General features: G+C 39.2%; 1 protein-coding gene across 1 annotated transcript in view; it reads left to right on the forward strand.

Moving 5' to 3' along the window:
• MYO16 (myosin XVI) overlaps positions 1-16,934 on the forward strand; it is a 2,679,924-nt gene extending 2,662,990 nt beyond the window's left edge. The window contains exon 35 of the mRNA XM_044071347.1: positions 15,962-16,934. Within this exon, the coding sequence (XP_043927282.1) occupies positions 15,962-16,198 (237 nt within the window). The 3' untranslated portion in view covers positions 16,199-16,934. The remainder of the gene's footprint in view (positions 1-15,961) is intronic.
• The last annotated feature ends 4,787 nt before the right edge of the window (positions 16,935-21,721 follow it).

Raw genomic sequence — 21,721 nt, forward strand, 5'->3', positions numbered from 1 at the left:
AACACAAAAACAATTTTGTTAAAGTGTAGGCAGTAAAATAAGTACAATATGTAGCTGAAACAAGGTTTTTAAATCACAGAAACTCTAGAAAATCAGCATTTTAGGTGGAATTAGCTAAAGGCAGCAAGAAAATGCAGAAAAATGATACTTAATCACTCCAAAGTCTCTCTTTTGTCTCTCTGCTGCTGTAGAACTCTGCAGGGTACCAGGAAGGAGCTTGATAAGCTGTATACCAGCACAAAAAACTCGCAAATGTGGGTTTGTTAGCAGGGAAATTTAAGAGATAGAAATTAGACCAAAACGGCCAATAAACTACTAATTTCTGGACTGAAACCACTCCTCTAGGGATGGATAGGCTGCTCAAAGCTCCCTCTCTCACAGTGAAGAGAGAAACTTCCTTCTATCCAAGTAAGGTATGGGCAAACTCAGAAACCTGTAACACAGCCCTGAATTCAGCACTAACCTGAAAACTGGACTATACTAGCTTAAAAAGGCGGGAAAATAAGTTTGTTTTTTGTTTTTTTTTTGTTTTTTTCAGAAAATAAAGCAGATACAATCAAAAAACACTTTAAATGCACAGAAATGGCCATCACACTTGACTATGTAGCTTGCAATAGTTGAACAGGTAATTTAAACACAAAAACAACTTTGATAAAGTGCAGGCAGTAAAATGAATACAATATGTAGCTGAAACAAGCTTTTTAAACCACAGAAACTCTAGACAATTGGCGTTTTAGGCAGAAATAGCTAAAGGCAGCAAGAAAATGCAGAAGAATTATACTTAATCACTCCAAAGTTTCTCTTTTGTCTCTCTGCTGCTGTAGAACTCTGCAGGGCACCAGGCAGGAGCTTGCTGAGCTGTATACTAGCGCAAAAAACTCGCAAATGCGGGATTTATAGCAGGGAAAGGAAAGAGATAGAAATTAGCCCAAAATGGGCAATGTACTACTAATTTCTGGGCTGAAACCACTCCTCCAGGGTCAGATAGGCTGCTCAAAGCTCCCTCTCTCACACTGAGCAGAGAAACTTCCTTCTATCCAAGTAAGGTATGGGCAAACACAGAAACTTGTAACACAGCCCTGAATTCAGCACTAACCTGAAAACTGCTCTATACTAGCTTAGAAATGCAGGAAAACAAGTATTTTTTTTTTTTAGAAAATAAAGCAGATACAATCAAAAAACACTTTAAATGCACAGAAATGGCTATCACACTTGAGTATGTAGCCTACAACAGTTAAACAGGTAATTTAAACACAAAACTTACTTTGTTAAAGCACAGGCAATAAAATAAGTACAATATGTAGCTGAAACAAGCTTTTTAAATTACAGAAACTCTAGAAAATAGGCGTTTTAGCTGGAATTAGCTAAAGGCAGCAAGAAAATGCAGACAAATGATACTTAATCACTCCAAAGTCTCTCTTTTGTCTCTCTGCTGCTGTAGAACTCTGCAGGGCACCAGGTAGGATCTTGCTGAGCTGTATACTAGCGCAAAAACCTCGCAAATGCGGGTTTTAGAGCAGGAAAATGAAAGAGATAGAAATTAGTCCAAAAGGGCCAATAAACTACTAATTTCTGATCTGAAACCACTCCTCCAGGGACAGATAGGCTGCTCAAAGCTCCCTCTCTCACAGTGAACAGGGAAATGTCCTTCTATCCAAGTAAGGTATGGGCAAACACAGAAACTTGTAACACAGTCCTGAATTCAGTACTAACCTGAAAACTGAACTATACTAGCTTAGAAAGATGGGAAAACAAGTATTTTTTTTTTCAGAAAATAAAGCAGATACAATCAAATTAAAACATTTTAAATGCACAGAAATGGATATCACACTTGAGTGTGTAGCCTACAACAGTTAAACAGGTAATTTAAACACAAAAACGGCTTTGTTACAGTGCAGGCAGTAAAATACGTACAATATGTAGCTGCAACAAGCTTTTTAAATCACAGAAACTCTAGAAATTTGTCATTTTAGGTGGAATTAGCTAAAGGCAGCAGGAAAATGCAGAAAAATTATACTTAATCACTCCAAAGTTTCTCTTTTGTCTCTCTGCTGCTGTAGAACTCTGCCGGGCACCAGGCAGGAGCTTGCTGAGCTGTATACTAGCTCAAAAACCTCACAAATGTGGGTTTTATAGCAGGGAAATAAAAGAGATAGAAATTAGCCCAAAATGGTCAATAAACTACTTATTTTTGGGCTGAAACCACTCCTCCATGGACAGATAGGCTGCTCAAAGATCCCCCTCTCACAATGAATAGAGAAAATTCATTTTATTCAAGTAAAGTATAAGCAAACACAGAAACTTGTAACACAGTCCTGAATTCAGCAATAACCTGAAAACTGGACTATACTAGCTTAGAAAGGTGAGAAAACAAGTATATATATTTTTTATTTTTTCAGAAAATAAAGCAGATCCAATCAAAAAAACACTTTAAATGCACAAAAATGGCTATCACACTTGAGTATGTAGCCTACAACAGTTAAACAGGTAATTTAAACACAAAAACGACTTTGTTAAAGTGCAGGCAGTAAAATAAGTACAATATGTAGCTGAAACAAGCTTTTTAAATCACAGAAACTCTATAAAATCCATGTTTTAGGTGGAATTAGCTAAGAGCAGCAAGAAAATGCAAAAAAAAAATGATAATCACTCCAAATTCTCTCTTTTGTCTCTTGGCTGCTGTAGAACTCTGCAGGTCACCAGGCAGGAGCTTGCTGAGTTGTATACTAGCACAGAAAACTCACAAATGTGGGTTTTATAGCATGGAAATGATAGAGATAGAAATTAGCCCAAAATGGCCAATAAACTACTCATTTTGGGGCTGAAACCACTCCTCCAGGGACAGATAGGCTGCTCAAAGCTCCCTCTCTCACAGTGAACAGAGAAACTTCCTTCTATCCAAGTAAGGTATGTGCAAACACAGAAACTTGTAACATAGCCCTGAATTCAGCACTAACCTGAAAACTGGACTATACTAGCTTAGAAAGGCGGGAAAACAAGTATTTTTTTTTTGTTTTTGTTTTTTCAGAAAATAAAGCGGATACAATCAAAAAACACTTTAAATGCACAGAAATGTCTATCACACTTGTGTATGTAGCCTATAACAGTTAAACAGGTAATTTAAACACAAAAATGACTTTGTTAAAGTGCAGGCATTATAAGTATAATATGTAGCTGAAACAAGCGTTTTAAATCACAGGAACTCTAGAAAACTACGTTTTAGGCATAATTCACTAAAGGCAGTAAGAAAATGCAGACAAATGATACTTAATCACTCCAAAGTCTCTCTTTTGTCTCTCTGCTGCTGTAGAACTCTGCAGGGCACCAGGCCGGAGCTTGCTGAGCTGTATACTAGCGCAAAAACCTTGCAAATGCTAGTTTTATAGCAGGGAAATGAAAGAGATAGAAAGCCCAAAATGGCCAATAAACTACTAATTTCGGGGCTGAAACCACTCCTCCAGGGACAGATAGGCTGCTTAAAGCTCCCTCTCTCACAGTGAACAGAGAAACATCCTTCTATCCAAGTACGGTATGGGCAAACACAGAAACTTGTAACACAGCACTGAATTCAGCACTAAACTGAAAACTGGACTATACTAGCTTAGAGAGGTGGGAAAACAAGTATTTTTTTTTTCATTTTTTTGTTTTTTTCAGAAAATAAAGCAGATACAATCAAAACACACTTTAAATGCACAGAAGAGGCTATCACACTTGAGTGTGTAGCCTACAACAGTTAAACAGGTAATTTAAGCACAAAAACGACTTTGTTAATGTGCAGGCAGTATAAGTACAATATGTAGTTGAAACAAGGTTTTTAAATCACAGAAACTCTAGAAAATCAGTGTTTTAGGTGGAATTAGCTAAAGGCAGCAAGACAATGCAGAAAAATGATAATCACTCCAAAGTCTCTCTTTTGTCTCTCTGCTGCTGTAGAACTCTCCAGGGCACCAGGCAGGAACTTGCTGAGCTACCACCAACTCAAGCAGATAAGACCTCAGTTTAACATCTCATCTGAAGGCCAACACACTCAGGAGTGCAGTATTCAGCATTATACGTTTCATCTTTTTTTCTTCGTGCTACTGACACATAATCAATTTCACCTCAAGAAACTGTGGGGAAGCTGGATGTGCATATTAGTTCTCATGCATTCCTTGTTGTCATTAAGAGTAGGAGTACCACTGAGACAGAACAATACTTATTCCCCTGTTATTTTCCCACTCCCTAATCCTAAAACTCCCATCCTGTCACTTAACCCTATAACACCCTTCTCACTCCCTAACTGTAAAATCCACCTCCTGCTCCCTAAATCTAAAATCCCCCTCATGATCCCTCACTATAGCTGCTTTCCTGAACTCATATATATTTTTTTTAATTTCTCCAGGTCTTTTGGGTTTCTAATACCATGATGGGAGTGGACCCCATTCCTAAGTCAAAGTATGATTAATGTGCCCAATAATGACTCCTTCTGCAATTCGTATGGAATTAAATGTATCAGTAACATATCTAAATATGATTGTAGATTCTTTTTTTATAAGACCCATTACTCCTACTACTACTGGAACTGTCTGGGTATCTTTCTTCCACATTGCTCTCATGCAAGACACTGTAGTCACTGGGTGTAGCAATTTCAATGATCAATGCAACTTTTGTCTTCTTTTGATGGACCACTATATCTGATTTTCTCACATCTATCTTTTTGAACTGCTAGTAATGGGTGATCCCATGTTCAGTAAATTTCATCATTTTCTTTGATGCTTTGTGGCTCATGGTTCCAGTGTTATTCAGATACTTCAGTATTATACTGTTTGCACAATCCCCAGTGCAACAGTCTGGCTGATAACAGAAGCTGGAGGTGTCTTTGTAACTCATACAGCCTTGGTTTTGGACTGAGAAAACCAGCAGGCAGAAATGTAATGAAATGGAAATTAATGGTTTGCTTTTGTGGGATCATGACTAAAAACATTTTGCTGAGCAGTCCATCTACTTGATTGCCAAGGTACAACTGAAATATCGTTTGAACAGATCATCGTCTTTAAAGGGGGATGAGATTTCTGCCTGCATGTTTTAAACAGCTCATTGAAAACAGCTACTTTATGCTGTAGCCAAGGAAGAGACAGACACCAGCTGCATTTTATTTATACTTTATTTTTCCTTTGTTAGCTGAGTTTGTCCCACTAGGTAATAACATTATTTTAGGGCAGGCCCAAGATAGCATTTATATTACTGGTGGAAATTTGACCAGTGCATCAGGGAACTTGTAATCATAGGATCATAGGATGTTATTAGGCTAACAGGTTCAAGGCCCTTACAAGCCTAGCCAAGTTCAACCTGTGTTTCCAGGGGTGTCTGGTTAAAGCAGACACTAAAATCAGCACATATTGCCCCATCCAACAGGGATATAGGTGGAACCTCCAGGGGAAATTTCTGGGTATCCATCTAGTCGTCCAAATTATGCTTAAATAGGGCCAGTAACGTAGTTTGTTTAACATGAATAGGAAGCTTGTTCCAAAGGTTGGGCAACCTCTGTGAGACAAATCTATCTCTCCAGCAAGTTCTGTTGATGTCACATACCAGATTAAGGTCCTTTGACCTAGTTACCCTTGTGCCATTTGACTTGCAAATGTGCAGCATTTCCATTAAAGTTGGGTCAGAGGCTGCTCTATATGCAAGGCGCAGGTCATCTGTGAGACATTTGTATGACACAGAATAAAGTGGCATTGATTTCAGTCTATCTGCATAAGATAGATCTTGAAGACCCTTAATTTTCTTTGTAAGGAACATTTGTGGTCTCCCCAATTGCTGCAGGTGTTTGGAAAGGATCATGCCAAAGGGAGCTTTGTATTCTATTATTTGCCTGATAAAAAAGAGTACAGGGAAGTTATAACCTCTTTTTTTCTGGAGGCAATACCCTTACATATGAGATGAGCAATATAAAATGCCCTTCTTACCACTGTGGAGACATGGTGATCGAAGTTAAGGTTGCTGTCAGCCTGTGTGCTCAGAACTTTCACCACTGACTGTGTGCTTAGGATATTGCTATTGGTGTGGTAGTTTGCAGGAACATCACCCTTGCCAAGAGGATGATAATTCCTTTTTGTGCATTAAGTTCAAAACTACAACTTTGGCACCACTCGTTAGTCTGTGTAAGACCTTCTTGCAGGATGTTGAGATCACTAGGGGTTTCAGTGATCACCCCCAGTTTTCATCATCAGCAAACTTTGTCAGCCACTGTCCTTTAGTTTTAGACTGTACTTTGAAGAAGTAGATTCCAAACAGCAGGTGTCCCAAACCGATCCCTGTGGAACACCACTGGTTACAGGTCTGCTGGAGGAGATGGAGTCCCCTATTTTGACTGTATTAGTTCTACCAGTGAGCCAATTTGCAACTCGCCTGACAATATATGAGTTGATACCCAGCTGGGTGAGGTTATTAGTGAGGCCTGAGTTGGGGATTGTGTGAAAGGCCTTGGCTAAGTCTAGGTAGACTATATGCAGAGATTTGCCCTCATCTAGGGCTTTGGTGACTGTCTCGAAGAAGTCCACCAAGTTTAACAAGCATATTCTCCTCTTGTCAAAACCAAACTGGGTGGGGTCTAGTGTTTGGAGATTTCCTATATCTTTGTTAATAAGGCCCATGATGATTTGTTCCATGGCCTTGCAGATAAAGCTGGTCAAACTAATGGGTCTATAGTTCCCGGGGTCCTTGGATTCACCCCTTTTGTGCAAAGGCATGATGGCAGCTGTTTTCTATTCCGTTGAGATGAAACCCTTACTTTGGCTGTGATTGAAAGGGTGTGCCCAATGGTGATGCTAATTCCTGTTTTAACCCATGTAGAACACATCCCAGGATGTTGTCTGTTCCCATAGCAACTGTGTTTTTGACCTTGATAAGGGCATTTAAGATCTGCTCCTTGGAGATACTAGATGGGGGACAGGTGTTAGGTATGCTTTGGGGTATATGTGGAAGGGACAAGGGAGTGAAGTTTTCACTGAACCTATCAACCAGCAGGTTTGCTATATCCGCAGGTTCTGTATATGTAGTATCATTAACTATGAGTTCAGCACAAATCTGGGCCTTACCTTCGAGGATGATGTAAATAAAGAATGCCTTGTGGTTATCCTTTGTTAGGGATGCTAATTTGGATTCATAGTTAGTTTTGGAGGACTTTAGGAGTCTTATTTGCTTGTTTAAATTGAGTAAAAAATTTTTCCAGTTTTGAAACCATTCCTTCCTACTATTAGACAGCAATTTCTTTCTCCTATTGTATAGCCTATAAATGTCAGTTGTCCACCAGGCAGGTTTGTTTTTCCTTGAAGATCTTGCTCTGGTTCTATCAGGAACAGCAGAGTCAATACAATTGTACATGTGCTCGTATAAAGCATTGGTGTACAACTCAGCATAGGTGTCTGTTCCATCAGTGGGGGGGGGGGGGGGCTATGAAGCTATTTATGCTGTCATGTAAGAGGTTGTAATTGGCCTTGGAGAAGATTTTTAGTTTATTTGCTAAGGGTGGGGTCTTGTGTAATAGTTACTTCTAGTGAGACTGATTTGTGGTCAAATCTCACCAGGGATTGACATAAACTGGTGGTGGTGCACTGGTCCCCCACATTGGTGATCACCACACCCAGGATGTTTGATCCCCTTGTGGGTGTGTCCACCAGCTGGTCCAGGGCATTGGAGTTAACAAAGTCCAGGAACCTTTCTGCATTGAGTTAGAACATGTATAATGTACCCAGTCAGTCAATGGATGGGTAATTAAAGTCACCCAACGCCAGGGTGTTTGGTTATATCTTGATTGAGTCATGTAGATCCAAGTAGGCTGAGTAGATGTCAAGATTCATGGAGGGGGTCCTATATCTTGCAACAACCTGAAGTGGGGTCTTACTACCTACAGGCAATTGCACCTGAAGTAATTGAAGTCACTCATGCTGTTTACCCAGTCTAGAGGTATATTTATCCTTAATGAATATTGATATCCCACCTCCTTTAGTACTCACAACTTCAGTTTGTGGTCTGAAGATGTGGAAGGAAATGTAACCTGGTATAGCTGGGGTGCTTTTCACAGCCTTAAACCAGGTCTCAGTGACTGCACAAATGTCAGCATCTTTTAAGGTGAGGACCGCTTCCAGTGAATGCAGTTTCTGGTTTAGACTCCTAACGTTTAGCAGCATAACCTTGTTGTTTTTAGAGGGTATTTTTGCATCAGGAATTTTGTTCTTGTGACATTGCTTGAAAAAGACACTATAGAGTTGGCAAGACCCTTAACCAGTAACCAAAATCCTGGGGGTGACAGATGAAGACCGTGTCTGGCAAAGCACTGAGGTCTGTCGACCATGTCATCCAAGGTTGACAGATACTGGATCCCCTTTGAGTGATACCATAAACTAAGCCAATTGTTGAAGTCAGTCATTTTTTGTTTGTATTGAGGTATCATCCTGGCCCTAGTCATGTCTCTTTTCATATAGTCTAGTGAGGTATGTCTCTAGTTGTTCACACCATCATGGACTATGATGGAGTCATAACAGTGCCTGTTGTTGAGAAACTTGAGTGAGTGTGTGATGTGACGGTTCTTGGCACCTGACAGACAGCTGACCGTGACTTTTTCCTTATTCATGTTGGTGAGAGGGACATCTGTGTGTCTCACAATTGAGTCACCTATGACTAAGATTTTTTTTTTATGTTATGCCTTAGGGGCTTGACTGGTGAGACACTGGTGTGTGATATATTAGAACTTGTCTGTTTGAAGACTGCTGGAGCAGGGCTCAGTTCTGAGCTTTTTCCTGGTTATTGGGTAACCTGTTTAAGTCAGTTGTTTGTTTTCTATTGTTTTATATATAAAAAAATTGCATTCTATTCATCTGCTTTTACTGTATTTGTGTTTCTTCCTACTTTATTACTAGTGGCATTGACTACAACTCTGATCTGAGATATATAACAATAAGTATCCTTTTCTGTGCATTTAGAGTTTTTTTGATTGCATCTGCTTTATTTTCTGAAAAACAAACAAAAAATATACTTGTTTCCCGCCTTTCTAAGCTAGTATAGTCCAGTTTTCAGGTTAAGTGCTGAATTCAGGGCTGTGTTACAAATCTCTGTGTTTGCCCATACCTTACCTGGATAGAAGGAAGTTTCTCTGTTCACCTGTGAGAGAGGGGAGCTTTGAGCAGCCTATCTGTCCCTGGAGGAGTGGTTTCAGCCCAGAAATTAGTAGTTTATTGGCCATTTTGGGCTAATTTCTACCTATTTCATTTCCCTGCTATAAATACAGCATCTGCCCGGTTTTGCACGCCAGGCAGTGCCGGTTAGCTAGGGTATAACTATTCCCGGCTCCACAAAGTCTCCTCTTCAATTTTCCCTTGGAACTAGACAAACTTTCAACTTAAGCACTCAAGCCATTCATTTCTCAGCCCAGCACTTGCTCAAAAATCATAGCAAGCACTTATAAACCCTAGCACTAGACCCAACTATACTGTAAAGAAGGACAAGGCTCTCTATTCAGCCTTAACAGCCATTCAGTAAAACAGTTGACTGTACCTATCCAGGCATGTCCAAAGGGAAGTTTCAGGTGTGCTCTCCAGTCCAACTGGTGAATCTGGGCATTTTGAGGCAATGTTACAACTGCCTCATGTACACAGAAAACCCTCTCCTCCTACCACCAAACCCTAATTCATGTGAGAGATGCAATTATACAGCCAAACAGGAGGCTAAGCTTTCTCAACCCAAGGCTGGATCAGACAGTCAAGAGGAGAAGGGAAATTCTTGCATCACACCACCAGTCTCACATAGACCCATTAAACCAGCACTGACAAAAACACACATAAATTCACAAAAACATACTAGGAGGCTCTAAATAAAAATCTGCAAAAGCAACAGAGACCTCCAAAGCAGACATCCAAGCAACCTCCACCTGCCAACACAAATCATGAAACACATACATCACAAAACCAGTGTGCCATGCAATCACAGCCCTTAAGGCAAAATAACATACCCAACATACTAGTAATAGATGACTCTATAGTCAGGCACACTGACGTCCCACTCACTAGGCTTAATAAGGAGAAGATTACTGTTAGCTGCCTGTCAGGTGCCAGGATCCACCACATAACACAAGCACTCAGGTCACTCCAGAACAAGTACAAATACGACTCTGTTATTGGCCATGTTAGTGTGAATGACCTGAGCCGTACCTCCCTGGACTACATGAAAAGAGGCATGGAAGAGCTCTCTGATCTTGGCCGGTATGACCCTGACCCTGGGTAGCATCCTGCCCTCACCAATAATGATACCGCAGTATAAAGAAAAAATTATCAATTTCAACAATTGGCTAAGTTTCTGGTGTCATTCAAAGGGGATCCAGTGTCTGTCTGCCTGGGATGACATGCTCGACAAGCCACTCTGCTTTGCTAGAGACAGCTTGCACCTGACACACTTAGGCTTTCGAATACTGGCCAAGGCTCTTGCCAACCCCATTGTGCCTGTTTTAGGCAAGGCTCAAAAGACAAACCCACCGCCATAAATAGCACAAGTAACAAAAAACTGGCTCAAAAGACAAACCCACCGCCATAAATAGCACAAGTAACAAAAAACTGAGGGTGATGCTACTCAGTGCCAGAAGTTTAAACCTCAAAATGTCCACACTCGAGGCACTCCTCATTATGGAGAAAATCGATATATGTGCAGTAACAGAAACCTGTCTTAAGGCTCCAGAGAGCATCCCAGCACTACCAGGCTACAACTCATATCATACATTTCAGCCACAGAACCCGGACCGAAATACAAAAGGCAGGGATGTATCCATATTCATCAAGGATGCCCACACCTCCAGGTTAGTGGCACAGCACGATGCTTCAGAGATCATCCATGTGCAACTAACAATGGGCAAAACTGCAATTCAAATTGTAGCTTGCTACAAATCACCCACCATGTCCCAGGACCCCCATTCCGCATTTCTGGAAACACTGGGAAATATAAAGGTCCTACCAAACACCCTAATATTGGGTGATTTAAATTATAGGTTCATAGGTTCATAGGTTAGTACTAGGCTATCAGCCCTAGGGCCTATACAAGCCTAGCCATAACAATTCCCTGGCTATTTCTTCCCACATTATTTACTTTCCTGGACCCCTGTCTAGCAGGGCGACTGACGTGATCTCTGGGGTGAATTTCCTTTCTCCCATCCAATCGTCAAGATTCCTCTTGAAGAGGTCCAAAGAGGCACTCTGCTTGACATGTATGGGCAATCTATTCCAGAGTCTGGGGAGTCTCTGGGTCAGGAACCTATCCCTCCAGCATGTTTTGTTTATTGTGATGACAAGGTTTAGATCCCTGGAGTGTGTAGCTCTGAGGGATTGGGATTTCTTTAAGTGTAGCATGTCCAACAGCTCTGGGTTTGACATGGCCTTGTATGTTAAGCAGAGATCGCCTCTGAGTAGACGATATGCGACAGAGTATAGCTGGAGTTTTTTAAGGCGGTCAGCGTAGGGCATCTGCTTTAGGCCTGTGATTCTTTTAGTGAGGTATTTCTGAGGCCTTTCCAGTTGTTGCAGATGTCTTGAGAGGTACATACCAAATGGGGCATTGTATTCTATAATGGGTCTAATGAGGGATGAGTACAGTGGGACAATGACCTCCTTTTTTCTGGATGAAAAGCCCTTCGTGATGAGGTGTTACCCAAACATTAATTGGGAGAACTACTCAAGTACTAACTCCCTTGCCCAACATTTCCTAGAATTTATAAACTCAAATGCCCTGGATCAACTGGTCAACACTCCCACCAGAGGTGACAACATATTGGACCTGGTCATCACCAACATGGGCAACCATTACTCCACACCGGAGGTCAACCCCTCACTGGTTAGATCTGACCATAAACAAATCACTTTGGATATCCACATTACGCCCCCACCCCTGGAAAAGGAAACCACCATGAAAAACTTTTCAAAGCAAACTTCACGTTACTTAAGACCGAGGTGGAAAGTTTCAAAGCCCCCATGCTAAAGGATAACATTGTCCAAGCTGCAAAATCCTTTACTAATACATTCTACGGGCACCTACAAGAATGCATGGATCGTGCTATCCCAAACAAAACCAAGACTCACTCCTCCAAGAAAAGGAAGCCAGTCTGGTGGACTCCTGCCATAAACAAGCTATACAATAGAAGGAGGAAACTAGTACAGAAAAGAGTAAAATTCCAAGAAGGGAAGACATCCCTGATCAGTATCAGCAAGAAACTACAATCCCTCATAAAATCATCCAAGGCGAGTTTCGAAAGAAAAATTGCCAAGGACTCCAAAGATAACCACAAGGCATTCTTTAGCTATGTCAAGAATCTAAGTGGCAATGCTCAGATCTGCTCAGAGTTCGTGCAGAATGATACAAAATACACTGAACCGACCGATATTGCCAACATCCTGGCGGACAGGTTCAGCGCAAACATCACCCCCCTCTCACCCCCAAAACGGACCATAACCATACCAGAAGAATGTAGAACTCCTGAAATCACAGACACTCAAGTTAAAACAGCCCTCTCCAAAGCCAAAAACACAGCATCAATGGGACTGGATGGAGACCCAGGCTGCATCCTACATGAGCTCAAAGACGAACTAACCCCTCACCTAAACACACTGTTCAAACTCAGCCTCTCCACAGGTTATGTACCCATAGAGTGTTGCACAGCAACGGTTATTCCACTCCACAAAGGTGGAGCCACAACAAACCCTGAGAACTATCACCCTATAAGCCTGACTAGCTTGGTCTACAAGGCTATGGAGCGCATCATCATGGAACTCATTAACAGAGACATTGGGAACCTCCAAACACTGGACTCTACCCAGTTCAGCTTTGTTAAGGAGAGATCATGCCTCCTAAACCTGGTGGACTTCTTTGAGACAGTTACCAAGGCTATAGATGAGGGAAAGGTGGTACACACAGCCTACCTAGACCTCGCAAAGGCCTTTGACACCATTCCCCATTCTGGTATTATAGACAAGCTCACCAGCCTGAACATAAATCCCTACGTCACAAGATGGATTGACAACTGGCTCACGGGCAGAACCCACATGGTAAGAGTTGCAGGAGCTAGGTCTGACTCTAAACCGGTTACAAGTGGCGTTCCCCAGGGCTCAGTCCTAGGACCCCTCCTGTTCGGCATATACTTCTCAGAGGTACAGGCAAGCACAGGAGGACTATGGCTGACCAAGTTCACAGACGACTGCAAACTAGGGGCTATAATTGACTCTCTAGCTGACACAGACATCCTCCAAAAGGGTCTCACTAAGACGGACACCTGGTGTCAAAATCATGGCCTCAAGCTAAATGCCAAAAAGTGCATAGTCATCCCCTTTGGAAAAAACAAAATATCCACAAACTACCACATAGGTGGTAGTCCCCTAAGTACGGAAGATATAATAAGGGATCTGGAGACCCAAGTAGATAGTAAACTCTCCTTTGATAATCACATTGCCAAAGTGGTTAGAAAATCCTTCTACATGGCACACCTTGTCACAAAAGGGTTCGCATCCAGATCAAAAGAGGTCATTGTGCCCCTCTACTCATCGCTCATCAGACCCATCATAGAGTACAATGCCCCATTTGGGATGTATCTTACAAGACACCTGCAACAGCTGGAAAGACCACAGAAGTACCTCACCAAGAGGATCACTGGCCTCAAACAGATGCCCTATGCAGCTCGACTGAAGAAACTCCAGCTGTACTCGGCTGCATACCGCCTACTCAGAGGTGATCTCTGCCTGACATACAAGGCCATGTCCAACCCAGAACTGATCGACATGCTCCACCTAAAGAAAAGCTTATCCCCTCAAGCCACATGCTCTAGGGATTTAAACCTCACCACAACAATAAATAGGACGTGCTGGAGGGATAGATTCCTGTCACAGAGACTTCCCATGCTTTGGAACAAGATTCCAATCTGCATTAGGCAGAGCTCCTCACTAACACTCTTCAAGAGAAATTTGATGAGTGGATGGGAAACAGAAAGTTTACCCTGGGGATCAGTTCAGTGGCTCTGCTGGACAGAGGCACAGGGAACTAATCTAAGGGGGCGGCGATAGCCAACACATTCTGGCTAGGTTTATAAATGCCTTTGGGCACATAGCCTAGTACCTACCTATGAACCTATGAACCTATATTATGTGTACTATGTTCTGCAGAGGATGTATTATGTGAATCGTGCTTGTGTTAGAGAAGTCTCTGATGTTTAGGTAAGCTTCTGGTAAGCACCTCAGCATATGTAGATTTATGTGTTGTTGGTTTGGTAGGTGCAGGAGACGAAGTGTGCATGATGACAATCTGCATGATGGCAATCTGCATGATGACAATCTGCATGATGACAATCTGCTTAGTATCAAATGAACTAACTGGTGAGTGAGAGAGCCTGGATTCTAGGTTCTTGATATAGATGCATCTCTCACATAATGAATTTGTGTGGACTAGTTTTTTCAACATGTGCCATGGGATCTTTTACATCCCGGCGCTACCACCAAGCCAGGCAGATACAGCCTCAGTTTAACATCTCATCTGCAAGATGACACAATCGGGGTGCAGTACTCCCATTATGCTTCACTATAGTGTTAGTAATTGAGCTACCTGAAGTGGGTATAGAACACACAGCCTTCTGCACCAAAGGCAGGTATGCTTCCTGTTGTTTCACTGATGCTCACAATCTTCGATGCTAGAATGTCCTTACATATCCTACTCTCACTGAGGTGAAATATAGGGTTGCTGTTAAATCAGTGAATTCTTAAAATAGTGAATACTGTTTAATCGACCCTGTTTACTCAAAATGGTGAAACCCCAAAAGCATGAAACAGCGATTTTTTTTCCCAGGGAAAAAATCACTGGGCCGTTTTCAGGACTTTGCTATTTCCTCCACTGTGGTGCGACCTCAGAATTGGTATATTTAAATAGGGGGTGGGGTGGGGGGGTGAACCCCCCACTTTATTTTGTGTTTGTTTTTTTTGTTTGTTTTTTAATGGATCAGGGATTTTTCACTGATCTGTGTGTTCACCATTTTGGTGTGTCGACATATTAGGGTCGATTATACAATGTTCGCTTTTGTAAACATTTGCGAATATAATATAGACCTGAAATCTAGTGAGCCCTCTTCAGTATATAATGATTAAATGTAGAAGTAGGACATAGGCTTGACAGTAGTGTAGTCTGCATTGTGTTACTGATGCTGTTGTATCAGTTTTTGTTTGCTGAAAGTTTTAGTATTCAGAACTGGCTTTTGAATAAAGCTGGACAGAGATGGTGGACTACTTCTCAAGTCAGTTGTGAAACAATGAGAACATGTCCAGGAAAAAAATGTCATTGGGGTGAAAGGAGAAGAATATGCTGACCGTAGAAGTACAGAATACAGTAATGTGGGATTATGCTTTCTGTAAGGATATTTCAGTCTCAGAGTTAATTATCGTACTTGAGCTCCCTGTATTGCGAATGTGAATGTCTTCACACCCAACACAAATATTGCATAAAACTTTTAATATAAGCTACTTGTGTTATTATGAGTGAATTGCACACTTACATTGTGAAAAGGTGTGATTTCACTGATATATTTTACCTTTTTTGTTTGCTTTTCTTGTTTGTTTATGAATACTTTTCTACTTTTTTAGTTTTCTTTAAGGTGAATGTCAGTTAGGCATCCTAAAACAAATAAAAGTCTCTTCTTATTTTCGGTTAGCACTTTAATGGACTGTCACATTCAGAAAATGAATTGGCTGTTGTGGCAGTGATAGCTTCAGTGGAAGTCATAAACAGGAGATAAGCAAGAGGTACCATGACTTAGGTTATGTTTTAAAAATTTGTTCAAAAGGAGGACTCAGTTGTGTGTTGAACAGAGCAGGAACTATTAGTAATCTCAGCAAGATAAAACAAAATATCAGTTACCATAGTATACTAACAAGTGAAACTTCTGCTTTTCTAACATTTTGTTCAATTTCAGGTACTACAGCATCTACGAGTGTCAGAAAATGAGAGCGCAGCCCTTCGAGAACTATTTGAATGGAGAAGAAAACTGTGTGAAGATGGAGAAAACTTGCAGGACAATTTGAATAAATCAGAACAAAAGACCACAACTCCTCCCCCTCCACCACCATGCAAAAAGCCATCTTTATTAAGAAAGACCCAGCAGGCATCTCCTGACAGACTCTCTAGTGGATTGTGGGATACAACAATTTGACTTTTATAAGTAATATGTGTTGAAACAGATTTGTTCTGCAAATTGAAAAAAAGGGATTTATTTCACTGATGCACAAAGGAAAGACTTCATAGGCAACACACAGTGGGACTTCAAAAAATGGAGCACAGTACGCTAGACCTACTTATTGGGTAAATCTCTAGACTGAGCATGTGTATCAAAATGCAAGGTACTTCATCACCCAGTATAGCACAAAGAATTAATGCTGGGTTAAGTACACCACAAGAGGTGCAGGCTAATGAGCAGAAACCTTCATGAAATCGTATTACTGTCCAATGGGCAGTCCAGGTATACAACAGATTTAAATAGGAGGTCTCTTAGCCTAATGTTTATTATAACTTAATGAATGCTTATAAATATATATTATATGTATATACATATATTCTTCTTTTTAGATGTATGTGTTTTACTGAGACTGAAAATATAATAGTTACATGTTTAATATGGGAATTTTTTTATCTGTTTTCAACTGGTGCTGCTATTCAAGCTACTATTTGCAGGTTTCTTATACTGGTATTACACAGATTGTTCATAGGGTACCTATATTTGACCTCATCACTGTTGTGACATTTTAGCTAAAGTCAGGCCATATTTCCAGCATCAGGGTTTGGATTACTCTAAAAATGTTTTACAGACATTTTGTATTTATTAATGACAGAATATTTACTGAAACTTTTGCCATATCTCTCATTAAAGGGGTATATCATTCATCTGTTAACAACTGTAGTGTTTAAATAAATTGTTTTGTGCCTTTTTTATTTAAATTTATGGGAATGTGGCAACTCTGCAAAATAATTTTTGTGAGTTACAAACCCCAGAAAAGACAACAAAACTGATTTTGTTCTTTTCCCTACTGTTGTGCAATCATGAAGTTAATATATTTAAATTTGGAGATGACTTGTGGTCCTTTCCTTATGTGGAGTATAAATGGGGTATACCTGCACAAAAAAGCTTTGTTTTAGGTTTTCTGAATGATGTAAACAGCAAAAATGATTTTGGAGGTTTTAGACTCACAGAAATTCCCTTGGGCAAGTCAACATGATCCTATGTTTATTTAGACTGGATTAATGGTTCATGCATATTTTATTGTCTTTCCATCTGCAGAGACGAGTCATGCTGCTTTATTGCTCAGACTTTGAAACAAAAGTGTTTATATTGTTTCCTGTATGTGCAGAAGAAAATAACTTATGAGCCATTTTTGGCAGAACACTTACATGATTTTTTTTCAGACAGTGTGCATATTGGGACCATAATACAAATTATCATTTAAGAAACAAGAAACAGTCAGTTTAGCTGTATATGTATGATTTAGTATTCAACTTAATATATGCTTGCATGTTCCTCTCTTCAAGTCAGGTAGGTGCCAATAGCTGCAGTACTTCTAGAGGAATATGATAAAGAATAACTGACTTAGGAAATTAACTTTTCTTTATTATACAGAACATGAGTTTTAAAGAATGTATGGTTGTTTTGTGCCATAACTGACAACATTTCATTTAGTTTAGTATCACAAAATAGTTGAAGTGGGTCTTTGACACCAATATTTTGTATGGCAAGTTCAGTAGCATAACTGTGAGGAACTTCACAATTTTTGTTCAATTTGCAGGGCAAAAGGACTGACTACAAAATCTCCTGAGGTGGGTTACTAGTCAGAATTACAGAGCAAGGCAGTTTATATGTATTATAATGGGCTGTATATCCAATTCTCAAAGCTGGAATAAATCCCCGCTCCAATAACATTGGTGATACTCTGCAATACCTATTTTGTTATAATAACAGTGAGAGCACTGCACTCCAGAAAAAATTATAAGTCTTTAAGATATGACAGTTTTGAAGAGTGCTGCTTCACCCGATCACTGAAGGAAAGTTTGGCAAACTCGTTACTTTGCTGCCCAGTGTCTTTGAGATTCACTATGGAATGTAAGATGCATTTTAATACTACATATATCTGTTCAGCTTCTATTTGCCTCATTGATCTTAGTCTGGATAAGGGTTTGTTTTCAAATTTAAGATCACAGTCATCCATACAAAACTGTTCCCAGTGTGGTTTCTTGACATTTTCTGGGCGTGATTCCTTTCTTTTGAAAGATTTAGCCCTTCTTTGAGTTTGTGCAGTTGTGGAGTTGGTACAGTTAAGTTCGGACTGGTAAAAGGAATACTTATCCCTCTCTTGGGTGATGCACTGGAGCTCTAAAAAAGGCTCTTTTCCTTACAAAAAAATAGTTGAGTGCAAGTTTTGACAAATCGTTTTTATCTGGTTAAAACTAAAGAATGTTTTAAGTGCACAAGATGTAGGGGATCCTACTGAGTCAGGATATTCACTTTATTAGTGCAGCTTTACAGCACTTCGCCAATGATTGTAATTACACATATTCAAATTTCTAATATAAATGCATACATATATATTAAAGTAGATATCTCTGTCTACCCCTTTCTCTCTCTTTATATATATATATATATATATATATATATATATATATATATATATATATATATATATATATATATATCAATAAATAGAGAGACAGCAATATATATATATAAATATATGGGTCTACTTCAGTAGATCAAACTTGTACTAGTTTGAACCACATATGGCCGAGACCATATGTCTGAACTCGTAAAAGTTCAAACACTGAATTAAAACCGCATAAAACCAAAAAACACAAAAATAAACATCTATAGCAGGGGGGCTATGCCCCCTGCACCCCTACATCCCCTTACTTAAATATATCAACTCTGAGATCACATTACATTGTCAAAATGGGAAATCTTCCCTTTCTGCTCTGTACGGAGATCTCCATTTAGTCAGATCAGACATTTACAAGTTCGAACATATGGTCTCGGCTATATGTGGTTCGAACTTATAAATGTTTGCTCTACTGAAGGGGACCCATACATATATATATATATATATATATCTATATATATATATATATATATATATATATATATTTATATATATACATACACACACACACACACACACACACACACACACACACACACACACACACACACACACACACACACACACATACCTATATATATATAAAGAGAGAGAGAGAGAGATGTATGTGTACACACATTTTTGTTAACAAAATGTAATATTTTATTGATGGTACTATTGTGCATGTGTTTAAGGTAAAAACTTCAGTAAAACATCATAAGTGGCAAAAAAATCAAATCTAGGGTGCAAACTGGTAATTTTCTCCCAATAAACTTTAAAAAATCCTTTATTGTTCTAATTATTCATTTTAAATTAATGTACTATGTTTTATTTACTTTCTTTACCCCACTCTATCCCTTTAATTTAGCCTGATTGTCAGATTCACCCCTATTTTTATTCTCCTCTCATTTAATAATGGAATTATTGCCAAAAGTAAAGGATTCTTCGGAATGCTACATTAGTTTTATAAGCCAATGTAATGCACGAAAAGTTCTTCATTTTTAAACACTTTATAAATATGTGCTGCAAAATAAAATGCAAAGTAAAAAACAAAATAAGGCACCACACATGCAGAAGTAGTGGTATGCAAGCCTGAAATAGTATATTTTATCATCCTATTTCCATTACTGCTATGAATTACGTACTATATGTCATCATAAAAAGAGAAAAAATAATTAGCTTATTTCAGATTACTGGTTATGAGGTAAGTTCATAAGTAACTGTGGATGCAATTAACAAATAGACATGCCAAAGGTTAAGACTTTATTAAGGCTCATACCGCTACCACATATCTTGACTAGTCCATTCCAGACTCCATTTAGAGACTATTTGTCAATACATTATCATGTCTCTAAGTACTTACAGAAAGAACAAGTAAATCTGTTTTCGTTTGCCAGGTCTAACGTTGCATACTCAGGCAGAATTTTAAAACTTCTCTTACATTTAAGGCACTATATTTAATAGTTAAATGTGTAAGATTTCCAATCCTGTTGTCATGAACGTTTTAAATCTGAGTAGGACATAAGTAGTGAATCTGTTACCTATGACAGCTGGGAAAGAGAAATAAGGTTTCTGCCATGGGAACCTCATACGGTAGCAACTGTATGCTAGTCTTTGGCAGTTGAATCATCCACTTGGGAGATATACATGAAGATAAGAAAGTATAAATCAGCTGCAAAGGTATATAACAGTAAAAAGACCCATGCTTCTTGCTTTGCATATTAAAGTACATGACTATCCAGGGAAGCTAGCATAAGGAGTATGTCCACACTATAGCCATTGATGATGGTCATCTGGGACTCGGCTTATGATTTCTGATATGCAGTGATAGAGTGTGTCACCATTAAGTCTGATCTTTGCTGGAGACCTGCCACAGTGTGACATGGATGGCATGCTAATAGCTTGTGGAAACTAAAGAGTTAAATTGGTTCTAGTGCATCTAGGTTGTCCAGCAAGTCTCTGGCACCCAAATCAATTTTAGATCATTAAACATGGTCATGTGTTTTTTCAGAGAACTTATATAATAATGCAGGTTACAAGGAGGTAAAATAACTTTTTTAGCTACCAGTATTATCAAGATGGTATTAATAAAGTCTTGTTACATTATAAATCTAAACAAATTTTCAATTTACTTCACAAATCATCAATACATTTTCATGCTCATTTCAACTGGTCATTATGATTTAGTTACCTAAACAAACAAGGCTTTTTTAAATAAACCTCTTGAAAGATATTTTGGACAGAATAAATCACAGCTTACATTGTTAAAATGAATATAGTTTTATACTCTGTTGCAAAAAAAAAAAACAAATGGTAACTTTTTTAACTAAACTGTCAACCATATTTGATAAACTTTATAGACTACTGCGGCTTAGATTTATGAGCTTGTCACAGATGATGTACACTTGTTTCATAATAACTTAGCTTTTAAAATGAAAATAGTTACCTTTTTTGTAAAACCAGGCCATATCCTTGTACTCAACTTTCAGAACATAAAGGTTATTATGATTCTAACCCAGTTTGTGACCTATCGTCCTGTGTTAAAGAGTAAGCTAAATGAAAGTATTCCATTTTGTTAGTCTGAGTCACAAACCAAATTTCATTGAGGGTCATAGTTAAATGCATTTAAGCAGGAACTGCTAATGTGGGAATATTTGCACTTTTGACAGTTCTGTACAAGGTGACTTCTGAATTAGGACATCACAGCTACCATCTTCAGTAACCACCAGGCAGAGTTTCCCTTTAGGGTTTATGCAACTTGTTGTGATCATACTGGCTAGACTCAAAATAGTCACACAAAACATTTTTCATTGAGGTTATCATTCCTAGGGTTTGTGATTGAATTGAATAGTAATTATTTTGGGGTTGAATAATGTTGGTTTGTAACATATGAGTACTTTTTTCACAGTATAATGTATTGCACTTCTTAAAAAGATTGTCAGAAGGCTGATGTCATATATGTAAAGTGCACTTTTTTAACAAGCTATGTTGCAAAATATTATTTGTTCAAAGTCTTCTTGTATGAAACCTGATTACTACTGCCATGGCATTTAGTG

The sequence above is a fragment of the Protopterus annectens genome, chromosome 5.part0 (assembly GCF_019279795.1).
Source record: "Protopterus annectens isolate FY-2018-M chromosome 5.part0, PAN1.0, whole genome shotgun sequence".
NCBI classification, from domain to species: Eukaryota; Metazoa; Chordata; order Ceratodontiformes; family Protopteridae; genus Protopterus; species Protopterus annectens.